Consider the following 12165-nt stretch of genomic DNA (forward strand, 5'->3'; position numbering starts at 1 on the left):
TGATTGCTGATATCATCTGGGAACACAGGTAGGCCAGCTTGGATTTGCTCAGTCTGTTAACATTATATTAAGTCCATCACAACCTTTTTGCTACACAGAAACATAATTTTCTCAGTCGTGGTGACTGATGATATTGAATATTGAAAACTTAAATGTTCTTTCCAAATTGCATACTGGCAAATGAGTGAGAGTGTGATGGAGTGATTCACAAGGAGTATAATGGGATGATTCTCCTTCTCATTTTCTTTTCCTCTGTAGTCTGTACCTGCTATTTTCTCTTTGTGGCATAGCTGTAATTGGGAACTTGCCAGGTTTGAACCATACACATCCTGATTTCCAAAGCACCAAAACTATGTTAACCAAAGTCACAAATGACATTTCTGTGATAATGACATAAGACATGATTCCACCTCAGCTATACCTTCTGTCTTCATGATCTCCTGATCTTTTTGGTGCCAAATTGGCTCCAATCCTCCTCTTATACTATTTATTTGCCTGTAGAAGATTTTTGGATTCCCATTTATGTTAGTTGTTATTCTCTTTTCATACTTTTTGTTTCTTCACTTCCCCCTAAACTTCCTATTTTAAGCCTGGTTCTCATATATTATCAACTTGACATCTATCATACACATGCCTTTTCTGCTTATTCTTGCTCTCTATCACGTTCATCATCCAAAGACCTCCGGCTTTGCTTTTCCAACCTTTCCCTTTGTTGGGAATGTACCTCAAACTGTACCCAAACCATCTCCTCTTTAAAGACAGTCCTTTGTTAGGTTTAAGGTGACGGTCCTTTGTTACATTACAGATTTGCTTATCAGTCTTTACAGATTTGCTTATCAGTCTTTCATTCCAATTTATCTGGGAGAGGTCTGTTTTCAACCCACTGATATTAGCCCTTCAATTACGTATTTTTCTTAATTGCTAATTAATTCTTAATAGCTCGATCAGGCATTCAGGCAACTAAGCCAGTTGAATGAGGCATGCTCTTGGAATGCACAGGCGTACTTGCACATTCAGCTGAATCAGTTCTAAGGTATCTCTGTTTTGTTATTTTATCTGTCTTGTGTGTTCTCAGTTTTGTTCAGTGTTTCTCTCTTTAGCTCTCCTTTTCGGGAGCTTTAGAATATAGGAGAAATCCAACAATTAAACTTTGCACCCACCCTTGAGCTGTTCAAAAATTTGCAAAATATTGCCTGCCTTTGAGTCCATTGGCCTGGCTACAACTGAGCATATAAGACAAAGTAACAGTCAGGGTTATATAAATATGCTGTGGGCGAAAGCACACAAATACAAAAGCTAACCAAGTGGGATGTATTGTGAAACCAGTAAGCTTATTTTTCCAATTAGATTGTCAGAATAGAGAGAAAGATTGCACTGGGAAGTTAAACTAGAAGTAGAAAGTTCTGGATAGGATATCCATTATCATCATTCATGAGAAATAATGATGAAGAGTTTTGTTTAATTAAAGAAAAACTTTTTTAAACTGTTTATTTTTCTGACATTGTTATGTTTTTCTCCTGCACTTTCCAGCAGTTTCTTTGCCCATTTCACCATTTTTTTTTTGTTTGTTTTCTCTTTGTCATTCTCTTATGCCATTTTTTATAATGGGCATGGCAACTTTTTGCTTTCCAATTTGGTGGTCAGGTTCATTAAATTATTGCTGGCTTTCCTCCCAGTACAAACAGAAGAATACCTCACAACAGAATGTGCCTGATTGTGGTGTGAAGCAAATGCAGATCAAACTTTGACTTGCTGATATCATTCCGGTAATTGTGGAGGATGCTATGTGCCAGTGTAATCTGCATAATATTTGTTGTTCGCTACATGCTTTCTTACAAATGCCAGCATATTTTGAATGTTGTGTCGTAGCATGCAAGTTGTACAGATCATAATTGTTTAGTGCTTTCAATATTATTTGCTGGCAACCACAGATCTAAATAATTTAAAAGGCAGCTAAGATGGGTCAATGTGGGCTAAGGTGGGCAGCACGGTGGCACAGTAGTTAGCACTGCTGCTCCACAGCGCCAGGGACCCGGGTTCAATTCTGGCCTCGGGTGACTGTGTGGAGTTTGCACGTTCTCTTCGTGTTTGCATGGGTGTCCTCCGGGTGCTCTGGTTTCCTCCCCAGTCCAAAGATGTGCGGGTTAGCTTGATTGGCCATACTAAAATTACCCCTTAGTGTCAGGGGGATTAGCAGGGTAAATACATGGGGTTACGGGGTAGGGTTGGGTGGAATTGTTGTTGGTGCAGGCTCAATGGCCTCCTTCTGCACCATAAGGATTCTATTGTGGAAAACAAACTGTTTACAATGCAGGCAGAAATGTAGGTTTTTCTAATTAGAATCCATAACAATATATGCACATAATAAGATTATCTTGAACATTATCTTTAATGGCTAGAATTTTCTGCCCGTTCACGCCAGCGGAATTCTCTGGTCCTGCCAGCAGCACACCCCCACCTACGGGTTTCCCAGTGCTGTGGGATGCCTTCAGAGGGAAATTCCATTGATAGCGGTGGGACCAGAGAATCCCGCTACCAGTGAACGGCACTTCGCCTTCCACTGCCAACAACAAGTGGCTGGGAGGCTGGAGAATCTTGCCCAATGTCTTTATAGTCTGTTGGTATTAGCAAACATTTGATGAAGAAATTTGAGTTGTCAGTTTATTTTTACAAATTTGTGTGATAGTTTAATTTACTGTATGCCTAATATTTGAAACGTTAATAATTGACTGATATTAGGAAATAAGGTGAATGACTTTTGTGAGCCTTTTCTCTCTTCTACATTTTCCCATACTTGAATGTTAATTATTCATGCTACTTTTTAGCCAACTTCAACAACAAGTACGCCAGCCTCAACAAATTCAAGAAAGTAGGAAGTTTCCTCATGGATCGAACATGGGGCAAAGCAGTAAAAACAGCTGGAAGTAAGTGAGTTAAATGCTTATGATAAAATTTGAGTGTTAAACACTGATAAGAATTTACATTTTCAGGTATAATCAACAAACTTAGTATTGAATACATACATCTTCCTTACAGATTCATTACAGACCAATCTGTCATTTGGTTAGAGAATGGGCCCAAAAATGGAAATGGACTTGATTGTTTTCTGTTAATCTTTGGATTTTGTTTTTCAAACAAGAAGGAGGAGCAAGAGGGGGAGAAAAGCTCTCAACAAGAGTCTGGCATATTCAGGAAGTAGTTCTCCTACTTGCATCTCAATGAGGAAGAACATTTCATGTGTCTGTGCTTCAGTAAGCATGTCCTCTTTGAAATTTGTCACCTGCTGCAATGTCAAAACAGAAGGAAGACAGCATCGCCATTGTTTGTGAAGGTGACTCCTATGCAGTGCTAGAGTATTGGCTGCAGCATGAAGGTGGAAGGCTACAGACCTTCAGTGGGGGAGACAGTCAGAAGGCCTTAGAGGTCAACTTCAAGCAGATGTGGTTTTAGAAGGCCAAGCTTCAGACTGCGCCGTTACGGGATGGGTGGCAGCCGTCTGGGCTGGCGGGCTGACAGGCAACAGCTAGGGCCCTGATGAAATGGTTCAGCAATTAAAGGATGAATGCTGTCAGTAAGAGGTGACTTGACTGAAACATAAAAGAACTTGAGGGGTCTCCACAGGGTCGATATGGAGAGGATGTAGGGGTCACATTTTAAAAATAAGGGTCACATATTTAAGACAAGTGATGAGCAGAAATCTTATCACTCACTCAGAGGGTAATGAGTCTTTGGAACTTCCTTCCTCAAAAGGCAGTGGAGGGAGAGAATGTTTTCAAGGCAGAGGTAGATAGATTCTTGACGAACGGGGGGGGGGTGGTGAAATATTACTGGGCATAGGTGGGAGGTTACAATCAGATTGGCCTTGATCTTATTGAATGCCCCTCATATTCTTGCAGGTTCGATGGGCTGAGTGGCCTATTCCTGCTCCTAGTTTTTATGTTCATATCCTGAGAGAAGGCAGCAGGTTTATGCTCCACAGAATCACTACCAATCCCTTGGGATGGTGCCTCAGTAATCATAGTAATCTAAGACACCCTGCAAGCTCCTTTTGAATACATGATGGCAGTAATGTGAGCTTGCATGGGAATAGCAAGCTGATTTTGGCAGAGCAGAAGTGTGAGCACCCTTTGAAGCACATAGTCATTGAGTGACTTCCACTGGTGCTGCAATGGAAACTTAAATGTTGGCCATCAGATGCTGCATCCACAAGTGTGCTAAAGGAGTTAGACACTGCTTTATTCTGAAAAAGCCAGGCTCTAAACTTTGCACAGAGCTGGGTGAAAAGTTAGTACTGGACACCTCTATGCTCCTTGACATTGTATACCAGCTTTCTGGCAGATCTGCCAATGCATCAAGTATTTTATTATGTAGATCCATCAGCCTTCTACTGTAGCCTGCTCTGTTGTAGTTCTCATCTGAAGACTCCTCAGCAGAACATGTGTGCAACTTTGTGCTCTGGGGAGCTGGAAGATATGCTACTCTTGCTGTATGCCCGGGCTGCAGACCACTCATGTCTTACTACATGTTCATACTATCTGTAAACAATCCACTAAATCAACTACAATGTCAGTGTCTGAGCTGGTGGCTGCAAGTGTGAGATCAAGTGATGATGATTCTTCATCCTGACTGTCCTCTTACTCTTCCACCATTATTTCTCCCACCATTATCTGGTCTGGATACAGGGGTAAATGAAAAGAAAAGGGAACTAGGCTAAGGTTGTGGTGAAGTCGGGGGGAGGGGAGGAAGTAAAAAGTGCATGCATGCTCTATTTGCAGCTTCTGAATCAGAAGCAATTTACAAGTGGGATGTGAGAGAAAGATTAGGTAATATCACTATCTTCTATGGTTTCAACCTTGCCTCTGGACACAGCCTCAGCAATTACGCTGTAATAATGGGGAGCATAATCTCCCCAATGGGAGGAGAGTGTGACTGCATATATCTGCGTCTTGCTGGTTGGTACCTGCTGCTTCCAGTTGTATGCACTTTGTCTTGCAAGAGGGAAGGAAGTGTGTCAGTGAGTATAGTGCAACCAATCCAGTATTGGCAATCCATGAAGATTTTCACAACCTACTGAATATGCAGCTTAAATCAGACAAACCGTTCTGGAACTCTGTGAATGCTTTGAGTGTTGCAAGTTTTGACACATGGTGGGACCTCTGGGCTGACACCAAATATCACCAACAAAGATCTGATGAGTGGTCTGACAGTAGAGCATCCAGGGTTCAATCTCCCTCGAGAAAAGTGGGCTACATTCAGCAGGATTTGCACAAAGACATGGGGGGCAGAATTCCCTCAAAAGAATTCTAACTGTCGAATTCACGGGAAAATTGGAGTAATTCATGCTTTTTTTTCAGTGGGAGTTCACACTAGAATCTCCCACACTTTGTGCAATGCAGAGGCCACCAGTGTGAATATCATTAAATTTGCACAATGGCTCCGAACTGTCAGCCTCCCGTTTACTGGCCAGCTCAATCGCTGGTCAGCCCAGGAACCCCACAGTGCTGCCCCCCCAAATCCCACCCCGGCCCGATTGCGGTTTCCCCGACCCATTCCCGGGCCAGCCTCGACCCCACCCCCCATTCCAGACTGCCCCGATCTCCAGCACCCCCCACCTGCAGTGCCAATCCCCCCCAACCACCCTCCCTCCTGCCCCCTGCAGTGCAGATATCCCTGCAGGCTGCCTGCCCTGATCGCTGGCCGCCCTCCTGCCGCCATCCATTTCAATGGCAGAGTGGCAGCGGGATCTTCCACCGCCACCGATTGCCCCCTAGGTGTTGCCCCCTACATGCCCTGCCCCTTAACACTGCCCCATGCCCGGTGGACAGTGCCAAAGTGCCCCCAGGCATGGGCACTTTGGCCCTTGGGCGGTGCCGGGAGCACAGACTGGCACTGCTGGGTGCCCATGCCCTGGGGGCACCACCCCACTGCCACCCAACCTCCTGGGGGGTGCTGATTGCCCCCCTTTCACTCCAGCGGAGTCAGGCCGCCAGCTCCCCGAAAATGGGGAGCTACTCTAAACCCCGCTGGAGTGAAACACTTTGATGGGGTGGGAGAGGCTAGCGGGCCCAGATAATTCAGTCCTGGGCCTGCTAATAGCATATAAATGATATTTAAAATATCCAGTGCTTGGAGGCGCTAGCGGTGCGCGAACGCTCGCGGGAACCCCGCTTATCACCCCTACTCGATTTTCCCATCCCGCTGCGTTGATTTTGTTTAGCACAGCGGGATGGAAGAATCTCACCCCACATCTCCACAAATTGAATTTCAAACCCAGCATGTGACTGAGGTTACTCATTCAGACTGTCCACTATATTGTGAATGAAAATATTATGCGAAGATTTGGTGCAGGAATCAAGGCAATTCACCCAACAACACTGTGCTGTGACCTGGCTATCCAACTTGGACTTAAATTTTTATAGCTGCAAAATATCATTGGTAAGAAGAAGAATTTGTTTGACTGACGTGGCTTTCATAGCTGGCAGAGTGCAAGCTGTGTTATGTGGGCAGTCACTGATTTTGACCACTCATGTGAGGTCATTGATCTTTTTGGTCCTTGGGGCTTGACTCTTTACATTGGCTGTACCAGCCAACTGATACCACGGCCTTCTATGGGTTTATCTGGAGAGCCTCCTGACCATTTGCGGATAGAATTCATCTCTCTTTCTCTGTACCTCCTTGACCAATATTTCTCAATGCAGTGTTGGAAAGTCTTGGAGCTGTCCTCTCCCATGTTGCACTTTTCAGGTCAAAATGAGTCGTAGAAATATTCCCAGTAGCCTTGATTTAAGTAGTGCAGGTTCATTAACTGGTACTAGCCTCTTATGATTTCAGGCTGCCTGATAAAACATGAAGTCATCTTCATGGGAAGCAACAGGAGTCAACTAATCTAGCTTCACAATTCCCGCTATTAAATTTTACCCCGGATCTTTTGACTTGTAGATGGAATGCCACTCAACGATTACTTCTTGGATGACAATATTTCACTTGATTTAATGACAGAACTAAACCTAGCTCTTGTTCCTTTTGGAGTGTGTTATAAAATGGGCCATGACAAAGGGGCTATATTTTCCTATCGGCTTTGGGACCAAATGAGGGTTCCAAGCCCATACATGCTGACAGTGCACCTGTCAGTGCACTCTTATCAGAGGTAGCCTCATAATTAGCCCCTTGTGCAATTGTTGTCCTATTAAGGGCAGCGTGTGGGCTCTTGATGCTGCCAGCCTAATCAGAGGGTTGGCAGCTTTGGAGCCTCAGCAGCACAGTAGTTGACTGTGAGAGCGCCTCAACATGGAGGCGTGCTTGGAGGCATGGAGGCAGTTTTTTATGTGGGCCAACTGTTAGATCTCACTGACAGAGAGGTTACCACCACACCCCCCCCCCCCCCAATGAATCTTTTGGCTTTCTTGTTTACGGCCATGTCACTGGGGCTCAGCAAGGCCACCTTCACCTTCAGTGAACTGTGGCCTCTGCATGAGGCAGGGGTGTTGCCTTGCAGGTGGTAAAATGCCAGTGTGGCAGTCAAATCACCCCCATCTGGGGCCTTAATGAAGTTAATTGACTCCCTGCTACGACAAAATAGGCAGCTGATCCTAATCCTAGCCTGCTCCTGTGAAAAATCCCTGGTGGCAGGAATGTGTTGGGGAAATGTCCCCATGTGGCTCTCCTCTATTTTTCCGGCCTTCCTATCTCCATGCCTACTACATTGGAACTGGGACAATTCAGCCTAAAAGCTCATGCTGCTCTATTATATGATCCTCGCTGGTTGCCACTTTTACTCGTTTTGTTCTTGCAATTACTTGTATCTCCATGGGATTGGAAACTGTTAGAATGGTGCTACTTGACATGAATGCTAATTGAGCAGCCAACATGATGTAAACAGTAGAAGGGTGTTAAATTGCTTGTGCAACGGATGGTGGACATTCTTTCTGTCAGTATCATGTGGCAGCAATATAGGGTGGAATTTTATGTGGTCACAGGTGGGGGTAGAGGTGGGGCGGGGCTGGAAAATGCACTGAGCCGTTCAAAGGTTCACTGACTTTGGCGCAATCAGAAAGTCCCGCCAGCAGCAGAGGGCTGTAAAATTCCACCCACACAGTTTTCCTGAAAAATTTTATTTTCTGTTCTACTGTTTGTTCTTGGATTTAGATTACATTGCAATAATTGCATCTGAGAAAGCACACGGCATGAAATGCGTTACACAATAGTAACAGACTTGGGGGTTAAAATGGCATATAATGCAAAAGAAGTTTTGCATTAATTTCTGAAATGTGAGATGCAGTGATGCCTTGGAAAAATATGAGTATGATATTCTTGATAACATGCAAACATAAGTACTTCTGCAAGTTTTCAGTTCTTTGCTGGTGAGGGCACAGAGGTAGATCATGACAGATAGCAGACTGAATCACAGTTTAATTCCCTTCTGAATGTTTCAATTGAACCGGCCTCTACCATACTCTCTGTCAGAACCTTCTAGACCTTAACCACACACTGCATGAAAAAGTTTCTCCTCATATCACGATTGATTCTTTTACTGTGCCCTCTCATTCTTGATTCTTTCACAGTGGGAGTGATTTCTCGACATCTATTCTATCCAGACCTCTCATGGATATTTCTATCAAATCCCCTCTGAGCCTTTTTTTCTGAAAGGAAAATAGTCTTAACTTCTCCAATCTATCTGGCTAAACATGAGATTTATAAAATGGTGACTGCAGGACTATTTCGGCTGATATAGTATATCATAACTTAAAGCACAGTGGCACAGTGGTTGGCACTGCTGCCTCACAGGAACCCAGGTTCAATTCCAGCCTTGGGTGACTGTGTGGAATTTGCACATCCTCCCTGTGTCTGCATGGGTTTCCTCTGAGTGCTCTGGTTTTATCCCACAGTCCAAAGATGTGCAGGTTAGATTGATTGGTCATGTTAAAGTTCCCCTTAATGCCCCAAGATGCGTAGATTAGAGGGATTGTAGGGAAAATACCTAAGGTTAAGGGGACAGGGGCTGGGTGGGATAGTCTGTTGGCGTGTCAATGCAGACTCAGTGGGCCGAATGGCCTCCTTCTGCACTGTAGGGATTCTTTGATTCTATGATACAGAGATAATAGTACAAAATGCTTATTTTACAGTCAACAAGTACCTACAGCGCAACAAAGTCAGGGACATAGACCGTTTTCTGGATCCAATACCGTGGGACAAAGTGAAAAAGCAGGTTGGAAGTAAGTGGATTGAATAATATTGAACTATTTTAGTCACTTTTCTTTTCTATGATTCCATTCACATTTAGTTACCTTATAGCTTCAATGAAGGCTTATAGATTACAGATCCTTTTCACCCAACGGAAGGAATGTTCTGAGGGTCTACCAACTGGAAGTGTCCATAATGATAACCAAAAGTCTCTGTTTTTTCCAAGATTTGGTAAGATCCTACTCTGCATCTCTCCTGAGAAGTAATTGAACTCAATAGGCTAAAAATGGGCTTACCTTCTTTTGTGCATAAGAGGGTTGCGAATCACTCTCAAGGGCCATGCTCAGAAGGAAATGGAAGCAGTTGATCAAAGAGTTTAGTTTCCAAATTTGTCTCAGCGGATTTGTAAACAGTGCCATGAGAAGCCTAATGAACTCAGGGCCAGTGAATGCATCTTCAGGTGACATCTCCGGCCTACCACATTAGCTTCTCATGCTGTTCAATGCACTACATCTGCCAGCACTGCCTGGCATCAGGATTCGCGCATATCATCCAGATATTCCACCTCCCCCTTGCACATCTACCAGTGCTTTCTGGCTCACACACACCACACACTGCCTCCACATACCTTCAGCTATTCAGGCACCAGTCTACACCCAAATACAGTGCAGCACAATCACTGGCAGTCTGCCCTCTTGCACGATAAGGTGACACATATTAAAGGGAGGCAGAAGCAGCAACTACTCCAGATATCTGTATATCCTAAACCCAGGGGAGGAGATGACTCTCAACATCATTGGGCTGGCTGTTACAGAGCCCACCACCTGCTGTTGCTGAGAACACTGAGAATATCAGTTTGTTTTTGCCTCACGACCCTTCATAACTCAATCTCATGCTCAGCCTGAGATCTTGCATGATGGACAAGCTGGAAATGCTGAACCATGTACATTGTATTTCCTACCCATCCCTCTTCCCTCGCAGCAGCTTTCTGATTTTCTGCCTTCAGGCACCTAACAACTGAAACTTGTCCAGCCATACCAGCCCAAAGAGGAACTGAGAGAGCAAAAGAATAGCACTGATGAAGAGACCCCATTACTTGATCTGACACCCAGCCACCAGCTCAGATATTGGCACTGCATATTTCTTGGACATTATTATAGAGCTGGGATTAATGACGAGTGCCAGGTCATTAAGAATGGCAGGCAGGCTTTTCATGTAGCTGGCCTAGATGCAGGGCTGGTAGCTCTGAAATCTCAGCAGTATGAATGGGAGATGTCTACTACTGAGGAATGCAAGAGACCTTAGATTTACAGCATGTAGGTGAAGAAAAAAAAAGTCACAAGGTCGCATATTGGAGGGCAAACCCCTCTAGGAAGGAAATTGTGGCTGCAGTTGCTGCTTTTCCTGCCTATGGCCCCTTTGGCCCATGGGGGATGGAAGACATCTGTCTGGATTTTACTGGAAGGCTGACTCCATTTAGCTGGTAGGTTCTCCAAAAGGCTTCCCGCTGTTAGCAAAGGCCCTAATTGAGCCTTTGCATGTGCAAATCAGCTGCCACCCTCCTTGGGGTGGGCAGTCTCTCTTTATCCAGTCCCGCTGTCATAAAATTCCCTGAGTGTGGGACCATATCTCTTATCCTGCCTCCTGGGAGTCAGTAATATCATGGCTATTAACTCTGTTCCTGTCTTTACAGATGCTGATGTGGAGATGCCAGCGTTGGACTGGGGTAAACACAGTAAGGAGTCTAACAACATCAGGTTAAAGTCCAACAGGTTTATTTGGTAGCAAATGCCACTAGCTTTCGGAGCGCTGCTCCTTCGTCCTCCGAAAGCTAGTGGCGTTTGCTACCAAATAAACCTGTTGGACTTTAACCTGATGTTGTTAGACTCCTTACTGTGTTTACAGATGCTGCCAGATCTCTGTTGCGCATTTCCAGCGCATCTGTTTTTTATTTCAGATTTCCAGTACCTGCAATATTTTGCTTTCGAAAATTTTCGAAGATTTGTCTAGGTGCACCTTTACATCTCTGCACCCCATTTTTACATGTTTGTCCAAAGGCATGCAAAACAGAAATCCAAATGTCATTAGTAATTAATATTTCTTTAATAATTCAGTTAAATGGGAGTGAAAATCTAAGAAGAGTGTACATTTAGTTCAGAGTACTAAGAATGTCTGGTGATGGTCTTTCATCGTACAGGGCTGTTCTGGATGAGAACATTTCTACCTATCCTGAAATGGCCCTATGCCAAATAGCAAGAGTTGTGATTTTGGAATGATGTGAGAACTATCCTTGAATGGTTTTCACTGGGAAAAATAGAATGCTTAATTCCCAGTCTGCTTTCCATCATTAGGCGGCACCATCATGGCTCTCAGGTTGCTGTGCCATTTCTGCTTTGGAAATGTCTCTGTCCCAGCTTTTCAGATAGGGTGACTCCATTTGAGGCAATCCATGCTGGTCAGAAATAGGCACTTGTTTTTGAAAAAGGTCAATCAAAATTCCCCAAAGATAGTATATTTTATAATAAGGCAAATTTGAGCATAAAGGCCTCAGTTTTTCCTTTCACTGCAAGTGATAAGATCCAAAGTTCAGCGTAATAACATGCCACAGGATTGCAGGATATAGTTGATTGATGTGACCCCCTCTTATCCTTTAAAAGGGTGATGAAACAGTTACCTTTAGGAAGGGGAAAAAAATGAAATGGTTGCTCTTACGCATAATTGTGTGGCTTGCTACAGAGCAGAATTTGAGCAATATATCTAAGAACTATATGTGGCATGGGGGAACAGGAAAGGGAGGGAGAGAAATATGTGAACAGGAAATATAATTTAGAAAACTGCAGTTTTTATCACTTGGGCACTGGAAAGGAGCTGGTGGGAGTGTGATACTTCAAGCAGTTGGCTTGTTTATTTCTACCCTCATAAGAGTGCTGTTACATTTATCATACTTTGGACTTGAGGCTTGAACTTTGCCTACTTTGCTTCAGA

General features: G+C 44.0%; 1 protein-coding gene across 4 annotated transcripts in view; it reads left to right on the forward strand.

Moving 5' to 3' along the window:
• Window positions 1–12165, forward strand: part of spata22 (spermatogenesis associated 22) — a 77204-nt gene that overhangs the window by 20875 nt on the left and 44164 nt on the right. For all 4 annotated transcript variants that reach the window (XR_013499216.1, XM_078225930.1, XM_078225929.1 and 1 more), the window contains 2 exons: window positions 2826–2924; window positions 9123–9212. Coding sequence is in view for 3 of the 4 variants with exons in the window: in XM_078225930.1 (XP_078082056.1) it covers window positions 2826–2924; window positions 9123–9212 (189 nt within the window). In the remaining variant the exon portion in view is untranslated. The remainder of the gene's footprint in view (window positions 1–2825; window positions 2925–9122; window positions 9213–12165) is intronic.

This window comes from Mustelus asterias, chromosome 12 (assembly GCF_964213995.1).
Source record: "Mustelus asterias chromosome 12, sMusAst1.hap1.1, whole genome shotgun sequence".
Classification (NCBI taxonomy): domain Eukaryota; kingdom Metazoa; phylum Chordata; class Chondrichthyes; order Carcharhiniformes; family Triakidae; genus Mustelus; species Mustelus asterias.